This window comes from Silene latifolia, chromosome 8, assembly GCF_048544455.1.
Source record: "Silene latifolia isolate original U9 population chromosome 8, ASM4854445v1, whole genome shotgun sequence".
Taxonomy (NCBI): domain Eukaryota; kingdom Viridiplantae; phylum Streptophyta; class Magnoliopsida; order Caryophyllales; family Caryophyllaceae; genus Silene; species Silene latifolia.
In genome coordinates, this window is record NC_133533.1 from 26,462,114 (window position 1) to 26,476,399 (window position 14,286).

At 42.8% G+C, this 14,286-nt stretch overlaps 2 protein-coding genes across 2 annotated transcripts; both read left to right on the plus strand.

Moving 5' to 3' along the window:
• The first annotated feature begins 5,219 nt into the window (after nt 1-5,219).
• Nucleotides 5,220-6,291, plus strand: LOC141594891 (uncharacterized). Its single transcript, XM_074414875.1, has 2 exons — nt 5,220-5,819; nt 5,887-6,291. The coding sequence occupies exons 1-2, from the start codon at nt 5,220-5,222 to the stop codon at nt 6,289-6,291; spliced, it is 1,005 nt and encodes a 334-aa protein (XP_074270976.1).
• Nucleotides 6,292-7,100: 809 nt separating this feature from the next.
• LOC141594892 (uncharacterized) lies at nt 7,101-12,403 on the plus strand. Its single transcript, XM_074414876.1, has 3 exons — nt 7,101-7,271; nt 9,666-10,591; nt 12,328-12,403. Exons 1-3 carry the CDS (start codon nt 7,101-7,103, stop codon nt 12,401-12,403), a joined length of 1,173 nt encoding a protein of 390 aa, XP_074270977.1.
• Nucleotides 12,404-14,286: the final 1,883 nt, after the last annotated feature.

The following is a 14,286-nucleotide window of genomic DNA, read 5'->3' on the forward strand; positions in this document are numbered from 1 at the left end:
TGAAAACCAACAACTGTCTCGTACAAACTATTCCCTAACCTTATTCAAGTTTCACCCTTGGCTACACATAAGTGTATTAATCCCCAGCGGAGTCGCCAAACTGTGGAAGCGGACCTACGGGGGCGCTTGGGAAACAAGCATTTGCATTTGTGGAGTCGCCACCAATTTATTGTGGAAAATTGGAAACCGTTCGAATACCTCGTGTCTTGTCAAGACACAAAGTAGTGACATGAACACCAAGAACTCGTTACCCTTAGCATTCTATGTCTAGAATGACTCTCGTGGATGCCAATAAACACGGATGTTCACAGAGATCTGGAGTAAGGGGTGAGGGTACGTATTAGGAAGCTCTTTTGATCGAACACCTAATCCCGCCCGCCTCGATAGTGGCCTCTACTAATGATTAGGGAAATTATTTATACTCGATATATTGTCGATTATATGCATGCAATGCAACATCCAAGTTTTAATCCTAACATGTGAAGAATTAGCTAAGTCGATAAACACGTAATTTAGCATACAATAAATGTCAAAGTAGGGATTTAGATTCAATTGCATGTGAAGGCATACAAACAATGCGATAAAAGAAATACAATGATACAATAAGGAAGATTACAATAATTACATCGGATTAATGATTCATGTCGAAAATACCTTTAAAACGGATAATTTGAGAAAGAATGAATAAAGGAATAAACGAACAGATATTAGGCGATAATACGAATAATAGTAAATTAAATACGTAAACTAATAACTAGGTCAAGGCAGAAACGGGAGTTCAGAGACAGAAATCAACCTGGAACAGGCGCAGCAGAGCTGCGCCCTCTGGAAGAGGCGCAACGATTTGGCGTCGTTTCTAGGTGAGTTCAGGCGTGAAGCCGAAGCGCAAATCGTTAATATTCGTGGGTGAATTTAATGATTGATTATGATATTTGACTCGGATGGAAGTGATTTAATACATTATTACATGTGAATGAGTCATAAAAGCGATAAACATGGATAAAACCGATTAATATGAATTAATTACATGACTAAAAGGGGTTAATTAACAAATTAATAAACTAAACGAATTAATTAAGTTAAATATGACGGATTAATGATGAACTAATGATAAACATGATAATAAACAGGTGAGAAATATACCAAAGATCGAATTCCAGAAACTCAATATGAATGAATCGAATTTCTACAACCCGGATTGATTTTAATGACGAAAACCCGCAAATATTGGATTATAAGGGATTTAAGTCGGGATTTAATGATGAATTATATACTAACAGTGATTAATAATATGCAGAACTATTATGTGAACGAAACAAGAGCAAATAATGGCGAAAGAAAACAAAGAAACGAAACTAACAGAGGACGAAGGAAGAAGAAAGGAAGCAGGAACTGCGGCAGCCTTACGAAGAGGATTAGCAGGTGTTGCGTCCCTTCGAAGAGGCGCAGCAGTTGCTGCATCCTTTCTCGACGTCTGTCTTCTGGTAATTCGTAAAAAGGGTTTTAAAAACATGGTTTTAGAAATCGGTTTAAATTGTACTTTCGACATAAATCTTACATTAATGATTACAAAAAGTAAATAACAATAATAAAAGAGAGATTTACACCTTTAGACTTACATGTTTGACAAAACGAAATGAACTAAGTTCATGTTTTAGTGATGCTCGACTCGAATGTAAACAAAAGTGCCCTTGTAAGAGGAAATTAAACAGATTGATTAAGTTGATTATTGTGGAGTTGGTCAAATTGGTCGGTCATGCAAAACGAGGCTGGTATTCAGAAGGATCCGAGCTTACGTGGTCGAAAGTTCAAGCAAGTAGACGCCAAAAAGTAAGAACGTGGTCTAGAATGCAAAGGGAGCAGAGAAGGGCGGACACTCGCGTGAGAAATATGAGGAGCGAAGGCTCCTATTTATACTAATCACGTGAAGGAATTAGGGTTTTCGGAGAGACTTTGGAAGTGAATCTCGAAAAGATATGAAAAGATATGAAAAATACGCAGAAAAGGACTTAGGAAGAGGCGCAGTATGCACTGCGTCCCTTGGAAAAGGCGCAGCACCTGCTGCGTCTATTCCCAAGTGGTTTCCTTCTGCGGAAGAAAGATTTTCGTGTTTAATTTATGGAATAACGGATTAATCTTATTTTCCTTCATATTTTGTATGAATATTACGGGAAATTCTTTACCAAAGATTAAAAGATTGTGAAATATGGAATAGAAATATCCGGAACATTCCAGAACATTCTGACTCGGGATTTTAGCGGTTATCAGAAAATCAAGACGGTTTTAGGCCCGGACTCCAAATGTACTCTAATTACTGTCAAAACGACCGTATTGGCGCGTAGATGACAATTAAGAGGTAGACACAAGTGTTTGAGCAATCACTTGACAATAAACTTACGAACTGTCATAAATCGTTCCGCGTACCAAACCTGCGGCCCAATCATCACCGGGTGGTTTGCGGGAGGTTCAGAAATGAGGTATCTACACATTGGATATATTTATATGATAGTAATCACTTATTTGAGTAGTAAAAGTAACAATATTATCAGTGAGATTAATGAAAGTGGTAGAAACAACAACGGGAGTAGTGAAATTATCAATATTAATGCGGCAATAGTGAAAGTAACAATAATTACGGCGGGAGTAGTGAAATTATCAATATTAACGCGGCAGTAGTGACAGTAACAATAACTACGGCCGGAGTAGTGAAAGTAACAATGATTACGGGCAAGTAATGAAATGCTATTACTATTGTTTCATTAATAAGAGTAACATATTAATAGCGGGAGTAGTAAATTTGTCTCAAAATTTATTTATCGTAATTTTAAGAATATGTCGTTGAAAAATATATTAATGATACATTTATGGGTTATGCAACTTTAAGTAATTTTATTTAATGAAAAAAAAATTTAATGGTAAGTAGAGGTATCCCGGGCGAAGCCGGGCACCAATACTAGTCTGTATAATAGTGTGTCCACATAAATAGTATTGGACCCAATATTCTTACAAATTGATGTCCCCAATTTCGCGAGTTTCGGGAGGACTACTGTTTTTGGAACCTAATTGCGTTGATTTGTGGCTTTTATAGGTTTGACGAGTAATTTCGTTATCTGCCCGCGATATTTCGTTCCCACGAGCTGTCTTGTTCCAACCCAAGGCGCGTCTCGTAGCAAAAGAAGGGACTCACCGTATGGGTAAAAATACCCTCTCATCTTCATCATGATGTGGCAACTCACTATTGGGAAAAACAAAGGCACACGGATCAATGACAAGGCAGTAGGCTGCTAGACGCAAGGAAGAACAAGGGGGGATGAACCCGGACATTCAAGTAATACGAAAGCCACGGTTGAACTAAATAACAAACAGCCAGCAGGAACGTTGAAATGGTCAGCATGAACATTGCGGTTATCATCAGGGGCTTTGACAAAGTCAGCAACCACTTCCTATTTCGTAGGGAGTGGAGCATATGGTTGAGCATATGTAGGGAGCATGTGCAACCACCCCAAGAAAGGCTATAAAAGAGCAACAAACATCAGATTCAAGGCATTCTTCATTCCTCATTCACTCCACTCGAAGAAATATCATTCACCAACCTGCAACACTCAATAATTAACAGACTTAAGATCATATAAACCATTCATATCATTTGTACTAGTCATTTGGAGTTTTTCTCCCGTTCCTCCTGATTGTTCCAGCTAGGTTTATCCTCGAATACTATTATTACTAGTAGATCATTGGTGGGATACCATTCCCCCCGCGGTTTTTCCCACATTTTGGGTTTCCCGCGTCACCATTTTGTTTGTGTCATTTGTCTCTCTCTTTTTCGTTTTGCTTTTCTCTCGTACTAGTTGTTTACATTCGTTCTCGTTATGTTCTTACTACTGATCTGCTTAAGTCTTTAATATCGTATTTTAATTGGAATAGCCGCATTAACTCACAAATCTTTAGTCGGTAAAATCTTACCAAAACAATTTGGCGCCCACCGTGGGGTATTGTGGTTAAATCTTGGTTAAAATACCCCTTTTCGAAATATCCTAACATCTCTATAGTTGGTCATGTCAGGATCCAATCAGAACGTATCAGATCCGATGAGTACATCAGTGCAAACTCCAGTACTAGGGGCGGCCCCAGCAACCTTCGGTGTTCCAACAATGGCGGCCCCTACCACCAGAGTGACTGTAGGCCAGGCTCAGCCCCAAGTATCAGCAAAGCCTCCTTACTCCCCCAAAATCATTGATCTGGGAGCAGGGAAGGCTGGCAAATCACCAGTTATCAATCCTGTGCCCAAGCCTAATAGGGATAGGAGTCCGTAGCGCCCAGGATCACCAGGACGCCTGATAGGAGCCCGTCTCCCAGGAGCGTCACAACCAGATCCAGTACAGCAGTTGCTCAAAGGGATGACATCCTTGTAGCAGGCGGTGATAGGGCTACAAATGGACAACCAGTCCTTGCAGGAAAAGATAGATGCAGTGTCACCCCTGGGAACGACCCAGCAGATGGCAAGGTCAACACTCGGCCATGGGAATGCCAGAGAGTACTCAGGGAGGCTACTGCCGCAAAATCTAGTAACCAGGTTCGATATGGATATGCTGCCGCCAGGGGTAACCACGCCACCTCAGCAAGTATATCCAGTAGGAACAGTGGCCACCCAGGGTACGATCCAACCACCAGGGGTTCCACCACCACCAAGGATGCCACAAACGTACCCTATGGTACTCAATCCTGTGGGACTAGGAGCACTGACTCCAGATCCCATACCAACAACCAGCAGTACGCTAGTGGTACCAGGGAGCAATCCAGGGGAACAGTCAGCAAGAAACGCATATCCCAGGATGTGGTCCTATATGCCATATACTCCGGACAACCAGTTCAGGCCTATTGTGAACTCAACACCATTACCTGGAAGCTACATGGTCCCTCCTTACATGTAAGGAGGAACACCAAATCCATATGGGGTCTACTCAGTACCCCACAACCAGGGTATGAGGGTAGGAAGCCATGTAGAACAACAGTTGCAGGATATCAGGTCCCTACTCAGCAAGGTTCCAGGGTTACCACGTCCCATGGAGGTGGCAACCCCGGGGTGCTATGCGGATTCCTCCTTTGTGAACAGCATTACCCTTGTCAGCATGACAAAGGGGTTCACCATGCCAACAATGACGTTGTATGATGGAACAGAGGATCCGCTGGAGCACATCAACCAGTACAAACAGAAAATGATGGTGGTTGCAGCAACATGGCCTCAAAAGGAGGCATGCATGTGCAAAGGATTCGGTTCTACCTTGTCAGGAGCCGCACTCCAATGGTTCATTAACCTTCCCAACAAGTCTATTTCCAGCTTCGCGGGGTTAGTGAACGTTTTCAATCAACAGTTCGCAAGCAGTCGCAAGCCAGAAAAATTATCCAGTGATCTATACCGGATCGTCCAGAGGTTCGAGGAGTCCACCAGGGATTATCTCGCCAGATTCAATGTGGAAAAAATATCTATCCCTAGGTGCGACCCTACAACAACAGTCAATGCCTTCAGAAGGGGACTGCATCGCGACTCTGATTTGTACAAGGATCTCACCAAGCACCCATGTGCCACCTTCGAGGAAGTCAAACAAATGGCAGAGGCTACTTATCGCCTAGATGAGGATGAGGATAGAAGGGATCTGTACGGAAAAGAGTCGTCCAACAGAAAAATCACAACAGAGAAGAAGAACGAAAGAGCCAAACCCTACAACAAGAACACAGTGAACAAAGTCTCAGGAGAAACAGAGAGCACCGAGGCTCCACCTAAGCTCAACGAGTATGGGTTCACCACTGGATTTGCTGGGGTATTAAAGGCGTGAATACCACAACGATATTGGCCACAATGCAGAATATTGTGTAGTACTATGAAAGGAAGTGAAGCACCTCTACAGTGCTGGATGCTTGGATCACCTACTCCCTAAGGGAGCGAAATCTGGAAAGGTCAATACTGTTGACCAGGCTCAACCATCCCCACCTCCACCTTACTCAAAGGTCGTGAGCGTCATCACAGGAGGGTCGGAGATATGTGGTCTCACTTATTCAGCAGCAAAGCGCCATGCAACCGAGACTAAAGGAGATAAACCAGAGTTCTCCCTCAGGGTCAGCAGACAGGATCTACCAGCAATCTCATTCGACGAGGCAGACATACCCGATGAGGCAGAACACCACCATGACACCTTGATCATTACCATTTCTATAGGGATAAAGACCTGGTTCAGAAGGCAGTACCCTTGGTGGGCTTCAGCGGAGAAACTAAACAATCCCTTGGAGAAATAGTGATACCTACCTTTGGAGGGGGTATGAACAAACAGGTACGGTACTTGGTCATTGACGGTCCGTCAACTTATAACGTGATACTTGGCAGGCCTTGGATCCATGAAATGAAAGCGGTACCATCAACGTACCATCAGAGCCTGAAGTTCCCTACACCCTGGGGGGGGGGGGGTACAGGAGATACGGGGAGATCAAAATGTCGCTCAGGATTGCTACAAGAACGCTTTGAAACCCACTGGCCGGTCCAAAGATAGCAATTACGTAAAAGCGTGCGTCTAGAGGGAGTGTATCGCACCTCCCGGGAGGAACTCGACGAAGTAGTCCCTGGACCACGTTTCCGGCAAGAAGAACAGATCTTTGGTGGGAGCTGATTGTGCAGGTAACATCCATGAGTAGATAATTGAATTTCTACGTACTAACATGGATTGTTTCGCCTGGTCCCATAGCGACATTATTGGCATAGATACAAGTGTAATTACACACCGGTTAAATGTAGACCCCAGCTTTCCTCCAGTCCAGTAGAAAAGGCAGAAATTTGCTCCTAAAAGGAACGAGGTAATAAACCAGGAGGTAGACAACCTCCTGGCAGCAGGCAAGATCAGGGAAGTTAACTACTCAGAATGGCTCTCGAATGTTGTGGTTGTACCCAAGAAGAACAACAAGTGGAGAGTATGTGTTGATTTCACAGATCTTAACAAAGCTTGCCCAAAAGACCCGTCCCCCTACCGCACATTGATTCCATGGTAGACGCAACAGCAGGGCATGAGCTACTTACCTTCCTTGATGCCTGGAGCGGGTACAACCAGATAAAAATGGACCCTAAGGATCAGGATAAAACAGCCTTCAGATCTGACAGAGGCTTATACTGCTACAATGTGATGCCCTTTGGCCTCAAGAATGCCGGTTCCACCTATCAGCGCCTGGTGAACAGAATGTTCAAGGAGGAGATAAGGAGAACAAAGGAAGTCTACATTGAAAATATGGTAGTCAAATCCGAGAAGGAAGAACAACACATGTCCCACCTGGAAAATACCTTCTCGATCCTCAGAAAATACCATATGAAGCTGAACCCCCTGAAATGCACTTTTGGAGTCTCCTCGGCGAAATTCCTGGGGTACTTGGTGACGCAAAGAGGGATAAAGGTGATGTGCGATTAGTTTACGCCATTTCACTTCCCGTTTCTCATGCATTTTGCCTTATTTAGCACGTTTTTAGCTCACTATCGCTCATGTTTTGCCCTTCATCCCATTTACCTCGATATTATGACTCCCCGTACTCCTTTTGTAGGGGATTGGCCTTGGAAAAGGCAAGATGGAATGAAAATCGAGGGAAGAAGCTAACTCGTGTTAGCTTGAGAAGAAAAGGAGTGAAAAAGCTGAAGAACCATGTTCTGCCGGCAGACCGGCAGCCGGTCCAGCCACCGGCAGAACACCCCCACCTGATGTTACAAAGAGAAGTGGAAAAAGCTGAAGGAGTATACTCTGCTGGCAGGCCGGTAGCCGGTCCACCGGCAGAGCACTACGCCCACATTAAATGTAAGATTGAAGAGGAATAATTGATTGGTCTCGCTACCGATAGACGTACCGGTAGCCGGCCAACCGGTAGAGCATGCACCAACGAAGACTTTGGAGTATAGAAGAGTAGGTTCTGCTGGTAGGCCGGCAGCCGGTCCACCGGCGGAACACGTGCACCAGTTTATTTTTTAAATTTCAACTCTAAATTGCAGAAGCCGCGCTACCGGTAGGCTGACCGGTAGCCGGTCCACCGGCACAGAGCAGCGGCTGCGTGTTATTGGGCTTTATTTTCTCTTCTTCTTTAATCCAATGAAAGACTATAAATACCCCTTCCCTTAACCATTTGTACACACAACCCTAGATCTAATTTATTTCCATTCTCCAAGTTTGAACCTTGCTAATTACTTTGTTAATCTTCCCTAATTAGAACAAGTTCTTCAATAATTATATCATTATTAGTGTTAGTAATTGGGTTGTAAGAAGATTGAAGGTTTCTCCTTTCTTATTTCAATCCAAGTTCCTTTCTTTGCTTTTGAGTTGGTATAATTTCTCTCCTTAATTTCATTTGTTTACATTTACTTTTCTCTTAAGTTTTATTTAGTTGTTTATGTTAGAATTCCACTCTTTGTTGTTTGATTGTTGTTTTTTCTCTCTCTTATTCATCTTTTCCTTGTTCACCATTGTTGTTTACATCCAAAGATTGGGTCTTTGAGTTTATTTTGTTAAAGTTTTTGTCTTTTGGTTCAATCCTTATCCATCTTAGATTAATTTGTCTTTCCTCATAATCTTTTTTGGTTTATTGCATGATTATATGTAGAATTTATTCTTCCACCATGTTTATGCTTAAAGAATCCATCTTTACTAATTATTTTGTCTTAAGAACCATGATTAGTGAGTAGTCTTTTACTAGGACTCGGTTTGACCCAACATGAGTAATTTTACCAATTGATTCACATAAAGGCTAATTGTTGGTGGAGATTTGTAAGGATAGTCTAGAGGATTGATTTGACTTATGGGCCAATTTTGGGTAATGTTGATTTGTGACCCTTGTCCACCAACGAGAGTTGGTTAGGTTGTGAACCGGGTACCCGAAATTTGGACATATTGCTAACCTAGGTTGAGACCGAAAGGGAGAACCAAGGGAGGGTACCTCTAGACTAGCGTTTGAAATCGACCTTCGAGAGGAGGAGTGGGATGACCCGGAAAACGATGAGGGCTTAATGACCTTAGCCAATATTAGGCCACCTTGGGAAAATGCATGTTCTTAGGGCAACCGAGTGTTAGGTTAGGGATTCCGACCTACGAACCCGAGAGGGGGGTTGGTGGGTAGTGCTAGTGTCCTATTGCGAACTCGAGAGGGGGGTTTTAGGCGAATTGGAGCCATCTCCTCCTTGCTTGTCTACCCTTATGATTAGCCTAGGGAATCGTGATGTGGAATTACGAATTGTTGTGGGAGACCCGAGTTCTAGGCCTTTTTCTCATTTGATTTAGAACTTAATCTTTTCTTGCTCATTTTTCCTTCTCTTGTTTAATTGCATTTTATTTTGTTAGTTTAGTTGTTAGATTATCACCCTCACCTTTTATTACCGACTTAGCTAAGCTTAAGGATTAGAACGATTAGTACTCTTCCTAACTCCCCGTGGGATCGACCCTCAATTTTGCACGACGACAACCGTGCACTTGCGAGGTATAATTTGAAACCATCAAGAGGCCAGCACGGAACAAATCAAAGCAGTACTCCAGTTAGAATCTCCTCAGAAGCCAAAGGATGTACAGAGGCTCACAGAACGTGTAGCAGCCCTAAACCGGTTAATATCAAGGTCCTTAGACAGGTGCTGATTGTTCTATGATATCTTGAGGAAGAGCCAGAAGTTTGAATGGACGCAGGAGCATGAAAAGGCGTTTGGGGAGCTCAAGCAGTACCTAAGCACCCCTCCTCTTCACTCCAAGCCAGAACAGGGAGAACCACTGTACTTGTATCTGTCAGTAACAAAGGCGGCTGTAAGCGCTGTACTGGTACGAGAGCACGGAGGTATGCAGAAACCAGTATACTATATAAGCAAGTCTCTGTTACCTGCAGAGACTAGGTACACATCTCTAGAAAAACTCGTTTTAGCACTCGTTACTGCTTCGTACAAATTTCGTCCCTATTTTGAGTCACATACAATTTCAGTCGTGACCAACTACTCCCTGAGAACTATAATGAGGAAACCTGAACTGTCAGGGAGAATGGTTAAGTGGTCTATCCACCTAAGTGGGTACGACCTGAAATTTGAACCGCGAACAGCCATAAAGTCCCAAGCCCTAGCTGACTTTGTGTCAGACATTAGTCCCACCCTTCAAGAACAAGCCGACAGTGAAATCTTGACCCTAAGTGAGGCTAAAGAGGAGCAGGTATGGGAATTACATGTTGATGGGGCATCCACCACGAAGGGAGCAGGGGTAGGGCTGGTCCTGAAATCACCTCAGGGGGAACAGATAATACAGGCAGTACGGTGCGAGTTCAAAGCAACGAATAACGATGCTGAATACGAGGCCCTAATCTTAGGACTCCAATTAGCCTTAGAAATGCAAATATACCACATCAAGGTGTATAGTGACTTCCAACTGATTGTCAACCACATGAATAACATGTACACGACCAGGGATCCTAAAATGGTAGCCTTCCTGGAAGTGGCGAAGGACCTCAAACTCCGCTTTGCCTCCTTCCACATCCAGCAGATACCAAGGGACCAGAATGTTGAAGCAGATGCTCTCGCCACCCTGGGAGCAGCCTTCACTCCAGGGCAGTGGGTTCTATACCATTCACACATGTCATGAAACCTGCCATACGCCAGAATGAACAACAAAATGCCAGTGTAACAACCCTAAATTTTCACGACCAAAACAGTAAAGTAGAGATGGAAAATTCACGCCTATCACTCCACACTTAGCTGAAAATGCCAAGTGCAAGGTAAAAACAGAGTAACTTTAAAAACAAAGTTAATGTCTCAAAACTTTATCAAATAATTAAAACGTTGCAGCGGAAGACTTAAGTCTTACAAAATCTAAAACAATAAATAAAATTCAAATCCAACGATATTATAAAATTATAAATAGATTAAGACGGAGACTTTATTCAAAATCCTTCCATGCTCGTACTAATCTCCGGATCCAACATGCACCCATGCATCATCTCAAGCATCTCAATTGTTGGAGGAGGTATTCATGTGATTAGCTATGATGTTGAGATCAATTGATAAAACCGTAGTTGGATTCGGTGTATAGCTTTGTAGCTTAGGGTGAGTTATGCTTGGATCAATGTACGTTGGTATGAGAGGGGTTCATGTTTTGGAGTAAGTGATTTATTGTTGGTCAATTGCCATGATGCTAAGCTATATAATATCGTAATCCAATTTGGGAGTGTTCGAGAGTAATTTTGTATGATAGTTAGTCCATATGAATAGGGGTCCGTTTTCGAGTCCAATTAGATAACAATCGAATAAGTTGAATTATTTGTAGCTTGTGGGTTCGAGGTGAAGGAGCTCTTGGTTTAATATTTGCGTGGTTTAACCGTCTTAAGAGGTAAGGACTTTTACCCTTTTTAAAATTAAGAGCATGTTCGGATTAACTTTTAAGCTGTTTCTATAATATTTTAACATCCATGAATTCCTACTTGCACTTCTAAATTTTGAATATTACACATTGGAATGGTTTCGGCCCAGGCCGCTTTGGAAAATTTGGTTTTCTTCTGGTCTAGAAGGTTTAAGGTCGTCTTTGAAGCTCCTGGGATTCTGTCCCGAAAATTTAACTCTTGTCCCGAGTTTATTTAGGCGGGGATTGTCCGGCCCCCACTCGCTAGGTAGTTAGACTTTCTCCTTTGGCGGTTCCATCCTACTGACTGTCCAAATGTGAGAGGTGCGCACTTTTATAAGTCTTACAAAGCACAAGTGCCTCTAGACCGTGTCAAGGGTAGGACCTTGGCACACAGGTGGTGAAAGTTATGGATTTCAAACGATTTAATAATTGTTATTAGATTTACGATAATGTTGGTTTTGGAATATAATTCTTTCTTACTGGTTTTTGGAGCTTGTAAAGTTTATAATATTGTTATATGAATTTATCATTTCTTCTTATTTTCTCAAAACTCAGCTTTTGCTGACGTCCTTATGTTTTGGGTCGTTCCCCCAATAGAACCTGTACCTATTTATGTTTGGGGTACAATTGAGATGCTTGAGATGATGCATGGGTGCATATTGGATCCGGGGATTTGTACGAGTGTGGAAGGATTTTGAATAAAGTCTCCGTCTTAATCTATTTATAATTTTATAATATCGTTGGATTTGAATTTTATTTATTGTTTTAGATTTTGTAAGAATTAAGTCTTCCGCTGCAACGTTTTAATTATTTGATAAAGTTTTGAGACATTAACTTTGTTTTTAAAGTTACTCTGTATTTACCTTGCACTTGACATTTTCAGCTAAGTGTGGAGTGATAGCCGTGAATTTTCCATCTCTACTTTACTGTTTTGGTCGTGAAAATTTAGGGCTGTTACAGCCAGTAAGGCTGCAACCACCCAGTTGACATACGAAGCAGGGATACTGTGTACTGCCACATCCTAGGAAGAAACTAATGATTGGCGCAAGCCTTACATTAGTTGGCTACGTGATGAGGTATTACCACCTGACCAGAAAGACGCCAAGAGCTTCAAAATGAAATCCTCCAGATTCGTACTCATTGATGGTATCCTATTTAGGAAGTCCTTGGCAGGACCCTATCTGAGGTGCTTGAGCATACAGGAGGCACAAGCAGTGATGTGTGATATCCACAGTGGTGATTGTGGAAATCACACAAGGGGTAGGAGCCTGTCCAACAAGACACTATGGCAGGGTTACTCCTGGCCTACCATGAGGAAGGACGCCATAGATTATGTCAAGAAATGTGAAGAATGCCAAAGGCACGCCCCTATCAGCCACCAGCCAGCAGAACATATGCATCCGATCATCTCGCCTTGGCCTTTTATGAAATGGGGAATGGACATTGTGGGACCATTACCCCGTGCTTCTGGAAACAGGACGTACATGCTGGCAATGACGGACTACTTCTCTAAATGGATAGAGGCAGAAGCTTTCCCTCAGATCCTGGAGAAGCATGTGATATCTTTCATCAAGAGGAACATAGTCAGCAGATACGGCATCCCTTCAGAAATCATATGTGACAATGGGTCACAATTCATATCAAACAGAACAGAAGACTACTGCGCCAGGTGGAACATCAAGCTGTTTAAGTCTACTCCTAGGAATCCACAGTCCAACGGTCAGGAGAATTCAGCAACAAGATAGTCATGAACAACCTGAAAAGAAGGCTGGAGGAGATAGAAGCCAACTGGGCAGATGAGCTCCCCTTCGTACTGTGGTCTGATAGAATCACCCCCAAAGTGGCAACAGGCCAAACACCATTCAGTCTGGTATATGGGGCCGAGGCAGTTATTCCCTCTGAGGTGCAAGTACCGACATATCGGTATGCCAATGCCACCGAAGAGAGGAACCAGGTAGAAATGGCCATCAGCCTGGATACCATTGATGAGCCAAGGACCAGCGCCCAAATCAGGATGGCAGCCTACAAGCAGACAACAGCTAAGAGTTACAACAAAAACGTAAGGCTGAGAACGTTGCAGGTAGGGGACCTGGTACTCAGGAAGGTATTCCCAAACACCAAGAATTAGAGTGCAGGTAAATTCGCCTACAACTGGGAAGGTCCATACCGCATAGAAGGCATCGTGGGTAATGGGGCATACAAGTTGGAGACTATGAATGGGGAAGCTGTCCCTAGATCCTGGAAAATCATTCACCTTAAAAAGTATTATGTCTGAGGTTCCAGGTGCAGGACCCAGGAGTTCCACCTCCAAGAGGTACATCCCAGGACCCTTGAATCCTAGCATTCAGTACTCCAGAAACCTTAGAACATGAACTAACTTGCTAAAAGTGTCTTTGATTAAGCGGCTACCGCTCGAAGGGGAACAACCCCAGAACCCACTTGTTGGAGCCACAGCTCACTCTCTCATAAGGTACATACGCAAAGAACTAATCATTTTGTTTCGTACCGCCTAAATGTACCACCTTCATTGGTCTAACAATAACATCTCTTTTGACAGCAGGAACAACTAAGTCACCAGGCAAGGTCTTTCGTTCAGTACGCACGTGCTAAGTCTCCTGAATTCAGCAGGTACTACTAAGGAAATGACAACTTACAACGTATCTTTCAAATCCTTTGAGTCAAAACCCTTTTTCTTATTTTCCCTTGGTGTCAACTTCACAGGTGTCACAAGGAGCAAAAATGTGGAAGCAGCGTACTTAGTATTTCAAACGGCCAAAATGAAACTCTCTTTCTTTTAAGTTGTTGTAAAAATTCTGGGGGAACACACTTTGTGCTCCCTAAACTATTTTGGATTTATGAAATTGCTTCCATTTTTAAGTTTATCGTTGTTTTTGGATTGAATGTGGAT